This window comes from Zalophus californianus, chromosome 2 (assembly GCF_009762305.2).
Source record: "Zalophus californianus isolate mZalCal1 chromosome 2, mZalCal1.pri.v2, whole genome shotgun sequence".
NCBI classification, from domain to species: domain Eukaryota; kingdom Metazoa; phylum Chordata; class Mammalia; order Carnivora; family Otariidae; genus Zalophus; species Zalophus californianus.
In genome coordinates, this window is record NC_045596.1 from 173,253,888 (window position 1) to 173,272,775 (window position 18,888).

At 40.2% G+C, this 18,888-nt stretch overlaps 1 protein-coding gene and 1 long non-coding RNA gene across 5 annotated transcripts in view; one reads left to right on the forward strand and one right to left on the reverse strand.

Moving 5' to 3' along the window:
* Positions 1 to 18,888, reverse strand: part of NRG1 (neuregulin 1) — a 1,094,991-nt gene that overhangs the window by 220,363 nt on the left and 855,740 nt on the right. Inside the window, exon 1 of one of the 3 annotated variants that reach the window (XM_027598284.2) lies at positions 1,046 to 1,290. The exons of the other annotated variants lie outside the window; for them this stretch is intronic. Within the exon in view, the coding sequence (XP_027454085.1) occupies positions 1,046 to 1,142 (97 nt within the window). The 5' untranslated portion in view covers positions 1,143 to 1,290. Of the gene's footprint in view, positions 1 to 1,045; positions 1,291 to 18,888 lie in introns of those variants that run through there. 3 annotated transcript variants of the gene reach the window in all.
* Positions 2,464 to 4,439, forward strand: LOC113924440. 2 transcript variants are annotated; one of them, XR_004819909.1, is made up of 3 exons: positions 2,464 to 2,970; positions 3,318 to 3,627; positions 4,151 to 4,439. It is a non-coding gene; the product is annotated as an uncharacterized LOC113924440 (long non-coding RNA). The 2 variants fall into 2 exon arrangements; XR_003520686.2 differs by having other exon boundaries at positions 3,562 to 3,627.

An 18,888-nucleotide genomic window follows, 5' to 3' on the forward strand; every position in this document is an offset into this window, starting at 1 on the left:
GGATCTGGACCAATTAACATTTGGGAATTGCAGAGACAGGGGGGGAAAAAAACGCTTATAATTAACCCTCTCCTCCCCTTTTTTAAGCATCTTTTTCACTCACTCATAAGCAAGTATTTATTCGGGATGCTTGCTCTATTCAAGACAATATCTAAAGGATCAGCTCTTCTTAGGGAAATCTAAGGTGAAACTGTCAGTCACATCCGTGTTCTGATTTTAAATACAAGATTTGTCTCTAGAAAGCCTCCACTGCCATTTCATTCTGTTATATAACCAGTAAGCAACTGGGTTCAAAATTTTAGATGAACTTTGCTTTTCGGAACCTCTTGGGAACATAAATTAACCACATTTATCAAGGAGGTCCTGAAAAACAGAAGTGCTAAATTTAAAGTTTGAGAACTCATTTGGAGCCGACCTGGTTCCTGGCACTGGGCTAGATTTTATCTGCTTCGCCGACCTCTAGGAATCCCTCTCAACTGATCCGAGGTCCAATATCTCAGGGCCGAATTAGGGTGAACGTACGCACACACCGCGAACCTGCACACCGCTCGCCCCAAGCCCCGCCGCGCACCCGCTGCCGGGGCCTCTCATCGACCACCCGGCTCTTCCAAACCAGGCACGCCAAGTGGAGACCCGTTCCCGCTTTTCTCGCTAGAGGGCAGACGGGGCCCGTGCAAAGCCCTCCTGGCGCCGAAGGAGCGCGCACCCAGCCTCCGCTCCTGCACTCCGGTCCGGCTCCCGGGCTGGGCTCAGCTGCAGGGCGCTAGGAAAAGGCCAAGCCAGGGAGCGCTATGCGACCTGGACCCTCGGAGGGCGTGCGGCGCGCCTGCGGCCCCCAACTCTACGCGCGGGGTGCGGGCGTCCGGGTGGGGCTGGGCGCCCAGGTGAGGTGCGGCCCCACCGAGGGCGAGAACCTCCCGGCTCGGCGGACGCCCGGGAGCAGTGCCAGGCGCCCGGAGCGCAGGGCGCGGGCGGACGAGGGAGAGGCGACCGCAGCGGAGGAGGAGGAAGAGGATCGTGGAGCCGGGCCGCGCTGCGCACTCACCTGGGCTCGGGCCGCCCGCCGGGAGCGCGGGCTTCTTGCCGGCGCCTCGGTCCTTCTTGCCCTTCCCCTTGCCTCTGCCTTCTTTGCGCTCGGACATCTCGCCCTAGAAATGCACGCTCTACGCAGACCGCTCCCGGCGAAGGCGACGCGCCACAAGTTTGGTCCGAGGGCTTGGATCGGGTTTGGGAAAAGTTTGTCCCTCGAGGGGGAGAGCGCGCGGCCGAGCTGCGGCACTGGCGCGGAGCGGGGGCGTCTCCTGTCGCCTGTGGGGAGCGGCGCGGACGCGGCGTGCGGTCCGGGCCACCTGGGGCTGGCGGTCGCTCCTTCAGCCGGTCGCCCTCGCTCTCGGGGCTGCTTCTGTCGCCCAGGGAAGTCCTCGGTTCCCGCCGCGCTGGGTCCCGCCGCTGTCGGCTCCGGTGGTGGCGTCCGTCCGGCGCGCTCCCAGCCCGAGGAGGGAGAGACGTTCACCGTCCTGCCCGCGCTCCCATCGCCCAGGCAGCCGCCGCCGCTCAGCTCCTGCCCTCCGCGCGAGCCCGGAGTTCCGACAAGTTTTGGGGAACTCCTCCCCGGCTCTTTTTCAATTGCCCCACAGCCACCCACCTCCCGCCCGCAGGTTGGAGACTGGCGCCTCCTTCTCCCCCTCCCCTTGCCTCGCCCCCTCCCTCTTCCCCACCACACCCCCACCCCGAGGCGCGGACACGCCACCGGGAGGAGCCTGGGCTCGGCGCTCCCGGGCGCAGCCCCTTTCCCTCCCCGAGCCTGGCCGGGCGGGGGGCGGCGGCGCGGGGAGCGGCTGCCGGGAACCCCCGACAGGGGTCGCTGGAAGCTGCGTAGAGACGCAGCCGCAGGCAGCACCGCCGCCGCGGTCCCGGGGAGCGAACCGAGCGGCCCCGGGAGATTCAAAGACCGAGGAAGGACCCAGGGGCTCCTCGCTCTCCTCCGCTGCCAGGAAGCCCCGAAGGGCTCCGCCGTTCCCCACAATGCAGAGAGACGTTGGAGAAAAACGTTCGGAATTCTGACACCTGCCCCCCCCCCCCCCCCATTAAGGCTCTGAAACCCTCGGGAAGGAGAGGAACTTTTGCTGTTTTTTTCCAGGAAAGTTTGGGGTTCATTCCTTTCTTACTTTAGTGAAAGTCCCGCACGCGCGTAGGGCAAAGACAAACTGTGCAAGGGAATTTGAGTGTAACACTGTTCCGGGTACGCAGGAAGGGCTCAGAGAACCTTAAAGATGGTCAGATCTCACTGTCTTCCCAGATTTGCTCCTTGAATGTGTGTGTATCCTGCCTTCATGTGTTGAACAACGTGCCTGTCATAATTCTCATCGTTAGTTTTTAAGATTTTATTTATTTATTTGACAGAGAGAGAGATAGCGAGAGCAGGAACACAAGCAAGGGGAGCAGGAGAGGGAGAAGCAGGCTTCCCGCCGGATGTGGGGCTCGATCCCACGACTCTGGGATCATGACCTGAGCCGAAGGCAGACGCTTAACGACTGAGGCACCCCTCATCGTTAGCTTTTTTATAAAAAATAAATAGTAATAATCTAGCCTCTTCAGAGACAGTGTCCTAAACTCTCTCACTACAACTTGATTTCAAAGGAACTAATAAAACCCGGGTTAAAAGGCGATCAACAATAAAATTACTGCAATAGCTGGGGGGATGGGGGGGTTGTCAGTCAGTCCCTACCGAGTGAGAAAGCAAGCAGGGAGAGGTAGAGTTGGGCTAGAGCTCTTTAATTCATTAATGCAAGCTTTGTCGAATTCAAACTTTCTCCAGAACTGCGGGTGAAACCTACTTCTCCTTCCCTTGTCCTCCCTCTGGTGGAGAATTCTAAAGAGCAGTGAAATCGAGAAAACGTTGGCACCCTGCTGCAAAAGACAGAAGTTAGAGGCCAGAGTAATCCACACCACGGAATGATCCAGAATCATGTAAAGAACACATCCTCCTAGTTATATCACAGCTGTGGCTAACTTAGAATGTTAATTTACAGTGATAGACTCCGGTTGTGGTCAGGAAGAGCTGAACAGGAACAACCATATATGAAATTTACTTCTCCTTACAAGTGACTTGTTCCTGATTTTCCATTCTCTGGAGCTTATGCTAACGGAAGCATTACATGCTTACAGACTTCTTGATATATATTGTAATTGCCACCATTTAAATAAAGATGAAATCTGGGGTGCTTCCTTGCTATATATGTGGGAAGGGAGGGGGGCAAAAACATTCATTTTAAAACAGCCCTAAAATAATAATTTTATTCTTGTTTAATCTGCAGGGTAATAAGAACTGCTGAGAGAGATTTTAGCAGTATTGCCATCATAATTTATTTTGAAAAAGTTTGATGTCCAAGTATCTTCTGCTGACCCTTCAACAAACACCAAAAATAAATTTTGCTAGGCTATAAAAACAGCGAAATCAGGGGAAAGATTATGAATAAGCCTGAATAGCACTGTAATATTCCACAGAGTCTAATGTAAAATGAAATCTGAATGTTGGCTGAAATAGCTCTGTTTTCCCAGGAGGGGCCACTGCTCAACAAGAAGGAAACAGCAAAATTCAGAAAAGGGGAACCCTTTCAAAAAAAGGTACTTTTTCTCCAAGATATGAGACCCTTTACAAGCTTTACAATAGATAAATGTTATCGAGTATATCATTATTTTAGAATTGGAAGAATAGAAAACAAAAATGTATTTTGGAATAAGAAGTTTCAGGTCTTTCCAAATTAAACAGGAAGGCAGTAGTAAAAACCCCTACCTATGGAATCATTATCAGTCATCTTTGTTTTGGGTCTAGATGATTTACTTTTCAAAACAGCTTACTAATTCCTTATTACAGTAATTTTGCCGTGAGGATAAGGGAAGAGCCTACAACTTTGTGATAATTTTCCATTTGAAGGAATCTATAGTACTAGTGGACGGTTTTCCCAAACTGAGGATGAAGGACCAAAGATTGTTGATACTGCAGTTTTATAATAAAACATGGCGGCCACTAAGTAGTAGCAGGATTCCTATGGAAATACTCAGGCCTGGGGAATGAGGGGATATAAAGGGAGGAAGCTGGGTATAAGTGAGCATGTAATAATTGTTCTTTTTTGGTTTGATATGCTAGAGAGAAAAAAAAAGGCCAAAAATTGCAATGATAAATGTTGAAAGAGCATTGAAGAAAGATGATGAAGGGGCAGTTGGATGACAGGGCTTCCTGGGACTACGTTTGGATTCTGGAGTCATATTTTAGTTGTCAGTTGCAGCTGAATTGTCAGAAAATTTATGACAAAGTCCAAAACTTTTTTCTACTAATATATTGTTTAAATGTGCCTTTATCCTTTATGTTATTTAATGTTAATTTTTTGAGGGTTATTTTATTCCATTATTTATGATTAGGTAAAAGATTAACCAAATAAAAGTCCATTTCTTTGACAATTAAAATATTTATGAGATTTTTTAAGAGCTTGGGATTGTCCTTAAATTATTCATCTCTATGGTCAGGAAGTGGCAAATGATTTTGTGCGGTTGTTTTTTTGTTGATGTTTTGGTTTGGTTTTTTCCTTTTAAAAAAAAAACTTGGAAATGATCAGAAAAAGGGGATGGAGAAAGGAAGAGTATTTTTGCTTCCCTGAAGACCAAAATATGCACCTGAATTGTATAATTTAGAAATGATGACATATCTTCATGGTATAATTTTCCTAATTTGTTATGTATTGTTTAGCTCCTAGAGTATATATCATAGAGGGTTTATCAGCTCTCAAGCAACATATGTCAATCTGTCAACATTTGTCAACTCCTGAAAAATAGAGTGGAGATTTATAAATAAGCAACTTGAGATATAAAGACAAAATGGAGATCTTATATTAAATGACAGCTTAAAATAAATGCAATCCTGTGCCATAACATTTTTCTTTGGCAAGGCTTACCTTTTAGAAGGACTCTTAGAATCTACAAAGCTAATCAAATATGCCCTTTATCTCAGTAATTCCCATTTGGAAAATACCCCAAGAAAATTCTTAAAAAAATAAATTAAATGAAAGAACATAACATGTGAAGATTGATTGCATTTTTTGCAAAATATGTGCATACTGACAGTAGTAGGAATTTAATTTAGAATTAAATAGGTACTTTTAACTTTTTAAAAATATAGTAACTTAAGATAATTACTTTTTTAAAAACTTTGCAACAAAGTTGGCATTAATGAAGATTCATGAATGCAAAAGAAAATCTCACTCATCAGAGTAAGCTCCAAAACAACCACTAAATGTCACGACTTACTCATTCATCAAGCACCTACTGAACCAAATGTTAGAGAGTAGAGAAATAGAAAAAAAAAATAAAGCCCCTATTCTCAAGAAGTTAAAATACTGTGAGAAAGGCATGAAAACAAATTATTATAATACAAATGAAAAGCAAGGCCAGATAAGTTTTCCAGGCCCTGAGGCTCATAAAATTTGGGGGCTATTTTTGAAGGTACAAAAAACCATAATATTAAAAATACAAATTTAAGTCCAAGAACATAAAAGGACCCTTGGATGTGAGAGATCTTGAAGAGTAAGTTTCATTAGCTTCACGGTAACTTCACCTCTAGTGATTGCAAACATTTCACCCTCTGCACCATTATAGTAATGGAAAACAACAATTGCAGACTATCTTAGAGATTAGAAGATACTACTATCACTATGAATAGGAGGCATTAATAAGCAATCAAAAGGTATACACACAAAACTGAAACAAGCAAAGACGATCATACGAGGAAAATGTGATGAAAGAAGCCTTAAGAATTCAGAGTAGCAATTGTCGTGTCTGTTTGGTTAGACTATTAGAATCAATATGCAAGTTGAGTTTGTTAAAGAAAGGGCTCTGACCCACAAGATGCCCTGGTAAGACTGGAAAGCTGTCCTCCATTTCCTTTGGCAAATATTTGACAGAATTGCTAACGAACCATATTCTGTCTGCTATGAGGAGAATCAGCTTGATAACAAAATTGTGAGTTTAGAATCCCCTCAAACAATGAACAAAAAATGTAAAAACATAATGTTCAAACAACATTAAATAGAATCTACACTTATGTTGTTATGCTTATTATGTGCTTTTTAAAAAATTGCTATCCACGGATGATTACTGTTGTTATTATTATTATTTATCATTATTATTAATAAGATTATTCTCATGCATGACTGTAGGGATCTATCATATATTGAAAAGGGATTATATAGCTGAATACTAGTGCCTAATTTCTTTTTATGGACTCTATTTGATAAATAGGGCCAGTGTCATATAAATCTCTTCTATAATAAGGTGGAGATAGACTTGATAGTTTTCAGGGCGCCTGGGTGGCTCAGTTGGTTGGGTGTCTGCCTTCGGCTCAGGTCATGGTTCTGGGGTCCTGGGATCGAGCCCACGTCAGGGAAGCCTACTTCTCTCTCTCCTCTCCACTGGAGCTCTCCCTCTCAAATAAATAAATAAAATCTTAAAAAAAAAAAAAAAGAAGAAGAAGAAGACCTGATAGTTTTTGAAACATTTTAATTTAAGAACATAGTCTCAAGCAACTTTTTCGTTTCTCTTCCTTACCTCCACACTAATTATTTACCTTTATCTTCCTCAATCCCCTTGCAACAGGTTCTTAATTCAGACGTGCATGTGATACAAATACCTCAAATTTCTATATACAGATATGAACTCCTACACATATACAGACATACATGTATATATACATCTCTGTGTGTGTGTGTGTGTGTGTGTGTGTGTGTGTGTGTGTACATATTATGTGTGTGGATATGTAGTTATTTTTCTCTTTCCACTATCGGAAATGAGAAACATTGTACTTGAATGCGAGCTTATAAAAGACAGAGGTTATATATCCTTTTGTATGCTTTTTTCCTATTGCTATCCATTAGATTCCCACCACCATGCTTTGCATCTGGTAAGCACTGGTTTTGCATGGAATGAATTTAAATAGAGTAGAATGAATATAAAAAGCCTGCTTCTGATATCACCATTTTCTATCAATCGATTACTAATTACCTACTCTGCAATCATCTTTGACACCTTTTCTGCATCCAACCCCTCCCCATGTCCTGTCATTTTTGACTTCAGTGTCCTTTCCTCCCTCTTCATTAATAACCACCCAAATCCATGCCTTCATCCTTTCTTTGCCTTGACCATAGTAAAGCTTTTCTACCTGGACTCTTGTTCCCTCTAGCTATTTTGCCACATGAGTAGTCCCAGAAGTCCTTTTTTGAAATGCAAATCTAGCCCAGCCAACTTTGCTTCCCAGAACCCTACCAAATGCCCTTGAAGGGCCAGGTCCTGCCTGACTCCAGCCTTTTCTCACTAAGCTTCATCCTTCCCTCTCTCTGCCTCATGCAGACCTCTTTGCAACATGCCTCTAAAGCTGGCCATTCTTTCTGGTTCCAGTGCCTTTGTACTTGCTGTTTCCTCTGCCTGAATTTTTCCACAACCAACACACTTTGCCTAATTCCAATTGTCTCTCAGGCTTCAGTTGAATTTCACTTACTTAGAAAAGCTGTCCACTGCCTTTGAAAACTGTTTTAATCTCCTATCACACTTTTGCATCTCCTTCATAACATTTCCTCTTGTCTGTTTTTATATCATTGTTTTTGTGATTTTTTTTTTTTAAACAATGATCTGTTCTGGGCATTAATCTCTTTGAAGGCAAAGACTGACAATTTCATGTTCCTTGTTTCATCTCTAGCTCTGTACCTGTCTGATCACAGCCAATTACATACATTTTGTTAATTGGTGGATAGATGAGGATTAATAGAATTACTTTCAGTATGTATATAAGATGATACATACAGTTGTGTGTACTTATGTTTATTTGACCAAATTTTTAAATGATAATAATGATCATACTCGACATGACACTTCAGGATACCTTCTGTTGAAATAAGCCTTTCCAAGAACAAACACATAAAATAAAAATTTTGACTAATCAGTACAATCTCTCAATACTTTAGGAGATGAGGTGATAACTTCTGTGAAATGGTAAAACCTCAAGAAGGAAAGGACTTTTTTCCCTAAATTGCCTCTGCAAATTTCACCTGTAGATTACATTTATTGGCTCCATTTCCTCCCTTGGATTCTTGTGAGGAGTCAGAGAGACCCATAAAACAGCTAGGTTTTAGCAGGAATGTTTTAACAAAAGGATAATGGATGAAAGCACAACATTGTTAACAGGTTTAAAGACCCCTTCCTTTCTAGCTGGGCATAATATAAGGTTGCTCTCACCATAAGATTATTTTTCACTTTGCAGACCAGTGGTAAGTGCCAGTTTTGGTCATTGCAGCAAATGGCTCCCCACAAACACCTTAGAACTAGCTTTGAGTTTGGTTTTAGTCCTCTAATATTTTGCTCCCTTCCCATCATCCGTATCTGTGTGGCAAATACAAAGGGATTTCTCCATGCCTACTTGGGGCTCAGTCTGTGCATCTAATGTGCTAGATGTTCTTGGCTAACCAAGAACGATGCAGATACACCAGTGTTTTTTAAGAATTGCCCCATAAGATCCACTCCAAGGTTAACATAATTTCCTTTCAAGAGGCACTTTATTCATTGTTGTGAAAAGATTCACCTCTGTGAAATTTATAATGATGTTAAAATATAAATTTAATGTCATGAGTGATGAATTAGTACTTCAAATATTTGAGCAGTAAGGGTAATTTAACAGATCAACTCTCTGCTTCAGTATGCCCCGTAAGAGACACCTGGGGGAAAGCATTTCCAAAACAGATTGTAGGAGATTACTTCATAATGTCATGATGATGACTGGGCTTGTATGAAATGAAACATTGACCCACAAATTCTGTACCTGGCTCAGGAATATAATAACATCACAATTATTCTTTTTCCTTCTTTCCCACATAATTTCTTCTAACTTTCTTATTAATCTTTATGAATTCTCTCCCTCTCCTCCTCCCATTTTTTCAGGTCCTCATCATGTTAGAGCCTGATGCTTCATATATCTGACTTGACTAGGGATTTCTAGTTTTCGGTTAAGAGCCAAGAGTGAAATTCTCAGTGGAATGTTACAGTCATCTCCACCCCTGGACCCAGGCCTAGAATTCGAGTTACTTTGCAACAGACCAACTTTCAACACACTATATGTTTGGGAACTTTTGTGTGTGTGCATGTGTTTAAAAATATATATATACACATATATTCAATTCTCATTCATTTGGGAAAATGATTTCACAAGTATTAACAACTCAAGAAGGCGAGTCATCTTTTAAAGATGATTTAGCAGAACAATTAGCTAACTTGACAGAAACCAAATGACCGTCCAAAAAAATAACTGGTGGCCAACCATGCAGAAGATTACATTCTTATGGAAAATGTTGTCTTTTCTGCTTAATCATAAAGATTGGGTTTGTTCCAGATCTTTCCCATAGGTACAAGATGGAAACCACCTAATTTAAATGGCACAGGAGACTCTGGTCTTGCCCACAGTCTTAACCAGTATATAGGACTCTTTGGGGCCCAGAGAACTTCTGGGGGTGATCCTGAACCCCAGACATCCAACTGAAAATCTAAGAATATGTTTGGCTTAGCATTTGTGACTAATCTTTTTTTGGTCCTAGAATCGATGGAACTCTCTGAGATCCTATAAAGCAGATATATTGGGGCATAGAAAAAATACGTCAGTCCAGTTGAGACTAGTGTCTTTGAGACTGGCCCAAACCAGTCCTGGTTTTGTAGGGAGGAAGAGAAAGAGGTGACATTTATCTTGCTATGGAATTGCACAATATTTTTTTCCTATTGTTGTTGTTTCCAAAAGATGGTCTCACAGAATGAGGTAGAGATCCGCTATCCCTTTTATTTTCATGATCAGAAGTAGACCTCTGAGCACCTCTGAGCACCAGCAATATGCTAAGATTTATGTCAGTGCGTGTTTACTATGGGTACTAGAACTATATAGTTCCCTCTCAGAAGTGCAGTGGAAGGAACTTAGTACATATTTTCTCAACTCTTTTTTTTAATTTACTTTTTTTCCCTCTTACCTAAGAAATTTTCACTGAAGTGTTATCAATTCTTTCCCTCCCTTGTCCTGTTGCTGTACCCGCCCTGCCAATCTCTAATGCCAGGTCACCCCATCTACCCTTTTTTCCAGGAACATTATCTTTCCCCATTCTAACAAAGAAACCCTAACAGAAATCTTTCTTTTGACCTATCCTTTCCTTCTACTACCCAACATTCAAAGTTCCTTTTCATTGACCAGCTGAAGGAATCCATTTCCTCCTCCCCCAGCTCACCACCAATCTAATGAAACTCCTCAAAATTCACTAATGCCTTCCTAATTGGCATATGAAGTGTTCTCTTTTGAGTCCTTATGCCTAAGGAATACTGATACACACATCATCTTGAAAGCTTTTCCTGGGCCTCAGAATAATATCTCAGTGGCAGAACTTTCTGTATTTTCTGAATTCTTTTTTTTTTCTACCTGTCTTTTAAAGGCTGGCTCATGGCCCGCTATTTAAAACCATTTCCTTAACTACATGATAGTCCTATAAAAATGTCATTCACTGCAAGCTATCTCAAATGTTGATAATTCACAAATGTGTGTATATACATATATATACGACTATATATATTCCAACTAGCTCAAAATGAACAGTTTAGTAATCCCCAGCCCTTCCTCCCCCATCAAAAACACAATAAAACAAAACAAAAACAAATGTGTCTTACAGTCAAAAACTAGGCATCATCCTTAATTTTTCTCCTCCCATCTTCTTTTCCTCTCCTGATTCCAGCCAGTTGGTAGCCCCAATTCTAGTGCATTCACCTCTGAAGCCTCATCACCGCCTCCTGGACTTCTCCCTCAATCTAAGTCCAATGTCATTCTGTCACTGGATTTTTCTAAGTCCTCTTCTTCTGTTTCTGTGCTCACACCCAGTCACCCTCCCTCCTGCTACCAGACTTAATCCTCTAAAATGTAAGCTATTATCTTGTCATTCCTTATGTGATATCTCTATTGGATTCCTGTTGCTATAAAGTAGAAACTTCTCTGTAGAGGGCAGCCAGGTCCTTCCCAATCTAAGTGCTGCATAAATTTGCAACCTCTTTCCTGTCTTCTCCCGTGCTTTTGGTGTACTCTGGTCACGCTGAACTGTATCTTTTCTTAGTTCTGTGCCTTTAACTCTGTTTTTCCTCCTACTAGGAATTTCTTCCCCTCCTCAGCCTAGTAGACTTCCACTCCTCCTTCCAGATCCAAGTGAAAGCTCCCCTCTTCTATTTTTCCCTGATGCTCTCGAACAGAACCATGGCTGCCGCATGAGTCTTCCTTATACTTATCTTCAGTTTAGCACCTAAGTTATTATAATGATTTGTTTTCAAGTCTGTCTCTCTGCTACTCCTGGGGGTTGATGCCCCAGGAGTGATCTGTGTGTCTCCTTAAAGGACACATCCAACATATGTATATGTATATTAAAATGAGTAGACTAATATAAATGTATTCAAAGAATTCACAATTTACATTGAACTCAATTTCAGAGCCAGCCGCCATTGACGGTTTTTTTTTGATTTTTCCAAATTTCACTTTTTACTCAAACGTAAAGGGGGCTTTCAAAAAGTAACCACAACATTTCCAAGCTCTATATTAGTTATCTCTTCATTGACTTCTTCAACCAAAGTTACAGTTGGCAGGATTTAAGAACAAGCCACTTGTTTCTATCACTACATTTTTATACTTGAATCCACTTTGGTCCCTTGCTTACCGATTCAATGCCTTATTTCCCCATGTAGAAAACAAACAAACAAAACTGGTGTGATAATATCAACACTTGTTATTCATTAACCGCCATAATGAGGTATTAGAAAGATCAACTAAGCCCTTATTTATAAATTCCACCATAAGGAAAATGAATTTATTATGTATAGCATTCAGTTAGATTTCTGGAAATTTTATTTATAACTCTGAAAGGGGGAAATAAAAAGTCCCTTTATATAGTTGAGATGTTTGGATTGCTTGATCTCTCTCTCAGAGAGTGCTTATCACCCAGCAGCCCCCATCTACTCTCTCCAATCTCTGCCCATTTGTCCTGAGAGCCTCTGAGGGTCACAGTCTCTGCTGTGGACCTGGACGGAAGCCTGAGGAAGAGAAACCTGAGGAAGAGAAGCCTGTCTACGTGAAAGCAGCAATGAGTAAGACAGACCTTTGAATGCTGACCCTGCTTCCCAGCTGTCTGCTCATCAGTAAAACGGGGATTGTAATACCTATTGTAACCGGTCGCTGTTACGAGGATTCAATGAGCTCTTGTGAGTCAGGTGTCCAGCTTTGAGTTGGCACTAGCAATATAGCTCCTCTCCTTGTTATCACTGTCCCCTGACTCCTGGCTTCTGCTGCTCCTACCAACCCAGGCTAGGTTTCCCCAAACATCTGTGAATCCAAGCCAACTTTACTAAAAGGAGCTTTATGCCAAAAGAATAGATAATTTATTTTACAATTTGGTAATTACAGAAGAGATAGTTCTGGATTATGCCAGTCTGTCGGCACTTAAGGCTACAAAGAATAAATAAAACCAATAAAAATCACATATTTTTTAGGGATTTGAAGTTTTTACCACACTGTTCTTAATTTACCTCCTCTCATCACCCCTTTTTGGCTTTTCTATAGGACAGATAATTCTGAAGTGGCCCAATGGGAGGCAGCATAGAGGAAAAGGAGGTAAAAATGAAAACTAGTACTTGAATGAGTGGAATATTACCAGTTTGGTAAACAGACTTCTAATACTGATGACAAGCTTCCTGTCCACTGGTGTAGACACCCTGTCTGATGCCCTCCCCTTGAGTATGGGTGGGACCCTACTGATATGATGGAATACCACTCCTGTGATTAGGTTATCCATCAGTTGACTTGGAGCTAATCAAGAGTGAGATCATCCCGAGTGGGTTTGACCTAAGAGAGGGAGGTCCTCAAAGAAGGGCTGGGCCTTTTCCTAAGAGAAAGAAAAGATCACCCTGCTGGCTTTGAAGTAGCTGCTGTCATGTACTGAAAGGGTCATTTGCCTAAGAATGGACGGTGGCCCCTAGGAGCTTAGAGCCATCCTTAGCTGACCGCCAGCAGGAGAACGGGGACCTCAGTACTATCGCCACAAGGAACTAAATCCTGCCAACAATCTCACTGATCCTGGAGGAAGATCTAAGCTCCAGATTGGAACAGAGCCCAGTCAACACCTCAGTTTCAGCTTTGAAAGCCCCTGAGCAGAGGACCCGGTTGCGCCAATGTTCAGACTTTGACTGACAAAACTGGGAGCTAATAAATGAGTATTGTTTTCAGATGCTACCATTGGGGTAATTTGTTACACAGCAATAAAAAGCTCATGCAGTTATAAAGACATTTTAATTTATATAGTGCTTCAGACAGCAAGGTATGGGTTGGGGAGGACAAGGAAGAAGACAGCTTGGTGTCTGGAGCGACTCTCCCAGCTCTGTCACTCCCCAGCTCTCTGGATCTGGGGTTGGGGGCGGGGGTCACTTCACTGTCCCAGCCTTGACATCCTTCATTTGTAAAATGAGGAGGTCAATAATTGACAAGATGTCTGCAAGGTGCTTTCCGGGCTCGAAATGTCCCCTTACATTATATTTTACAACCTTAGGTTATAAAACTTAGTTTTTAAAAGGATAAAACAAGGCACTCAGGGAATTAATTTGGAAATTATCACAGATAGCCAATGAAACCTGACTCAGCAATCTTAGCTCCTCGGTTTGTAGACTATCCTGTCTCCAACCCTTTCTTTGAGCTTCAGCCAGACTCACAGACATCAAATGGACTCCAAGGAGGTTTATGAGCCTCATCCACAGGTCCAAGGGGGACCTAAAGAGTTGTGGGTTTTTTCTATTTTTGGAGGGTGAAAGTTTGTTTTTATTTCTCACAGGGATATTTTTGGTAAATGTTTTCTGCCAAAATAATCAGTAAGATAAAGCACCTGCCATAGGGATGAATGCTATATAAACTTTGATGTGTGTTCATGGCAGACATAAAGAACTTTTCTATAAATAATAACAATTTAACTCAAAAATATATCACAGCCTAAGGATTCATCAGGGAAATGTGTACATGTTCCTAAGGAAGGTCCATGGTCCTGAAGCAGCAAAATTTTTGGCATGGATAAGGAGTGTGTTTAACCCTGCCTTTCTTGCTTTAGTACGTACGTTTTTATCTTTTGATCTGTATGAATAACCCAAATGGAAATTTCTTTTAGGAGACAGGAAAGTGGAGTAAAATGTTTCAAGTCCACAAAATCAGCTGGAGTGAAATTATATCTTTGCTGTTTAGAAAAACTTCCTTTCAGCAAGATTTACTATGTTACTATGAGTAGATGAACTTACCTCCTTTCCCCAACCTCGTTAAATCATAAAACATTTCCCTAAAGCCACTTTGGCTCCAATGTGTCTTTCTGTGAAAGTTGTGGTATGTGTTAACTAATTCCAAGAAACCAAAATTATCTAAAAATTTTCAAATCCTGGGACAATCTCAGAATGCTCAGTCATATAACAGTGCTTTAATCAGCCCTGAGGCTAACTATATAGGCAAAGTAAAATGGGTAATAAAAGAATACAGTGAGACAGTTTTGACAAATTGAGTTGGATTCTGAAAGACATGTTGGAATTGGGGTCTGAACTAATCAGATTTGTCTATACATTGAGAAAATTGTCTAGACTACATTCAGACATCCACATTTCTGTAAACAGAACCTCAGATCATCAATCAAAGCCACTCATGAACTATCCCTAAATGTTTTAACATCACCACTCTGTGATGATAGAACTAATATTAATTAGATGTATATGTCTTCAATCACACTTCCCACGTTTTGAAAATATCTGAACTAAGGTGAAATTAATGGTAAAACCAATAAAACTTAAGCTTTAGAGCTCCCTTCCAAGGTCTAGAAGTAATTTTGTATTAGTAATTTTTTTAAAGGTCCTCCAAAATTTACTCCTTTTTGAGGAAATACAAATATAGTTGTTTTTTTTTTAAGATTTTATTTATTTATTTGAGAGAGAGAGAATGAGAGATAGAGAGCACGAGAGGGAAGAGGGTCAGAGAGAGAAGCAGACTCCCCGCTGAGCAGGGAGCCCAATGTGGGACTCGATCCCGGGACGCCAGGATCATGACCCGAGCCGAAGGCAGTCGCTTAACCAACTGAGCCACCCAGGCGCCCCAATACAAATATAGTTTGAGAAATAGAGTAAAAATGCAGAGAAGTTTACCAGTTAGGGTTTGCTGTATTGGCATCTGACTAAATAGGGTTTTGGTTTTTTTTTTTAATTTTTCAAGTCACGGCTTTTGTATTATCCGACCTAAATGATTTAGACCATCCTCCCATTCTCATCACAGAAAACATCCCCACCTTACCACGCTGTGAGCACACGCGTTTGCAAAGCTTCTCCAAGTTCCTGGGTAAGGGGCAAATGGCTGGTACAGAGAATGTCGGGGAAGGGGCAAATGGCTGGTACAGAGAATGTCCTCTTTCTGTGGTCATGAGAATGACATCTGTTTTGTTCACTGGTACAATAACTCAAACTGCCAAAATTACAGTTCTACTTGCATACATTTCTTATAAAAATGGTCCAGAGTAAAAAAGTAATTAGTATTTTTAACATTACTCTTAGGCCTAATCTTTCTTCCTCATGTAGCAAATCCTAGAAAATAAGGACCATGCCTGAGTATATGGTTCAAATGTCACTGATCAAAGATCTATCTGCCTCCCTGATGATGAATGCATACTAAATGTACACATAAAGACGTATTAAGTTCTTTGAGGGCAGATTCTATGTTATTGAAATTTTATATCTTTCATGGTACCGAATATAGCACTTTTTACCTGTTAGGTATATTGAAAATATTTGATGGATAATAAATGAGTCCATTTGTTAGGTGTTTGTTAATTAATAGTGTTCAAATGTGATCCATCCTAATCATTTTCTCTTTAAAATTGCTAAATGTATTGTATTTAAGGTAATTATTTTGGGATAGAGTTAAGAGCATTATTTTGGGTTAGAGTGAAGAATTTTAATGGTAATAACACAATATTAATTCAAAAGAGATTATCTCAGCTTCTACATGATTCTAAAAGTCTGTTCTGTGAGTATATCGGAGGAAAGAAATAACACACAGTTGGTTAATTATTCAAGTTAAATTCACTAGAATCAATTAATCCAGTCAAAACATTTAACTAATTGCCCAATGCAGATCTAGCCTAAAATTAAGGTCTCTTATAGCTACATAAGTAATCCAAGTCACTCTTACGCTACTTAAATTTCTAGAGTTTCATATCCTGATTACATGCTACTTCTAAACAGAGAAGTTTAGGATTATACTTTCAAGGTCAAGCTCTTAACAGCAGTAATGTTTTTTGTTGTTGTTATTTGGTAATGACGTCTTCAAATGTTATTATCCTAGGAAATTGCGTATTTCCTCTGTTGTTTGTATATATGCATTTATGTATACACAAGAAAATATTTGTTATTTTTCCCAATGTTATGGACCTAAACTGTGAAAATCAAGACAAAATGTTAAATGTGAAAATGGAAGCATCCTTTTTTTTGGTTTTAGAAAAACATCAGGAAGTCATGCCATCATATAGTAAACTAAGACATAGGTTGTATTTATAAAATGCCAAAACACACAAATAAACATGGAAAAAAAATTAGCAACATACATTTTTTTTCTAGATTATGAAAATTATCTGCAATTTTTGCCTTTTGGGAAAGTTTTTAAATTTATGCAGAAATTACTTCTTTCTTAAGGCATTTTAAAAATTAAAATATTGCCATAATCATGAATAAATCATATCTGGTCATGAACTGAAATTTTTGTTGGGAAACCTACGTACAAGTCTTTATAAACAACTCTTCATTAAATTTCTATTAATACATAATCAGTGTTTTAAAGAAACACTGTGACTGAAAAGAAATTTGTCATGAAAATAGCATTATCTATAACGTCAATTATAATTTAGAAAATGATATATCTTAAAGCAAAAGTTTCTAAGAGAAATTCTGATATCATTAAAAGCCGCTTCAAAAACAGAGCTGTTTTCACCTTAGTTAGAAACACCCTGTTTCTCCAAGTTGGTTTAATTGCATCTCAAGTGAAAACATGTTTTGTTCTCATTAAGTGCCATTTGAATTTCTGATTGAAAGTCCTAGGCACTGTGAAATAACAGCACCTTAACTGCACGGACATTTCTGTAAAGAAAAAAAAAACAAGCAGTTTCAAAACATTTGGAACACAGAATAGATTCAATCAAGCAGACAGTAAAATCTTGGGGAATTTTCTGATTTATAAGAAGAGCGGATATAAGCCAAGTTAGCTTGTGGACATATCTGATGAATCTTGGGTGATTTTTACCGTAGTAAACACAACCCCTGATTAAATCATAAACCTAATAAATACAATTTCTTGACATTTTGGCGAATTACTGGTATACAATTGAATCAAGGCTCTGCTTGTCTTGTGTCTGTCTCTGAAAAAGAGAATGCTTAGGAGCGCCTGAGTGGCTCAGTCCTTAAGCCTCTGCCTTCGGCTCAGGTCCTGATCCCAGGGTCCTGGGATCGAGCCCCACATCAGGTTCCCTGCTCTGCGGGAAGCCTGCTTCTCCCTCTGCCCCCTCCCTGCTTGTGTTCCCTCTTTTGCTGTCTCTCCCTCTCTCTCTGTCAAATGAATAAATAAAATCTTTTAAAAAAAAAGAATGCTTATTGTTTACTATGATGATTATTGATTAAAAAAACGCCACACATTCTAGCATACCCAGAACCATGCTGGTTTATACCTGTGATACCAGGTGTAATTACGAATAGAACTTTTCTTCATTCTCATATGTGCTTGTATGGGTCCATACATTATAGTCACTCCTTTAAAATATGATTTTGTTTGCAGAATTTTGTGTTTGGCTATCACTTATTTAGCATTGATTGACCTGTATGCCAGGCATTGTGTAAAAGTTTCATATATTACGATGTTTTTTAATCTTCACTATAATTCTGTGAGGTAGATATTATTTTTCACTTTTCATTTTATAAATGCATAAAGTTGAGAATTTCAAAATCCTATACCTTAAACAGTTACCTAAGAGCGTGTCTACACAATACCCTAATACTAAAACCATTCCAAAAGTTGCAAATGTTTTCAGATATTTGATCACTCAGTATTACTTTACACTGCCCCAATAACATTTGAAAATGGGATTTTTTTTTCATTCAACTTGCATAGTTTCCCTTTTTTAGATTCTTCTTTTAATAACTTTGGCTGAAAATGTTTGGCAAAGAAACAGTAAGAAACTTCACTATTCTTGGCTAAATTAACAGAGCAATCTCTTCTCTAAAACTAATTAAGCACTAATGCTTAATTACTTTTTAGAGGAAAATAAAGAAAAAAAGTAGAAAGAAGCATATACATGTGAAGAATATGATGGTTTTCTCAGAAGTACTTACAAATGACTGGGTTTTTTTTCCCCCCTGAATTAGAAAAATCTTTCAGCAGATTACAAAATATTCTCAATTTCCTACTTTCTCTCCCTTTCTCTAGATTTGCTTTTCAGAAATTTCACTAGGATTCCATGGCACTAAATTTCCACTGATCACAGACAGTAAGTATCTCCCAAATATGACTTTTAAGTCCCAAATATCCAATGGCTATTAATAGATAATTTGGAAGATATGAAAATAATTACCAGAATAAAAAGCCTAAGTTTTACCAGAACAACTTTATACAAGTATTATTTGTGGATCTGGTTACCAGAAAACTTCCTATGTGGAATGGATATAGAACCGAGGAGAAGTAGGAAGGAAAGGAAACACAAGTCAGTGCTAATTGAGAGACCTGGGAGACACATT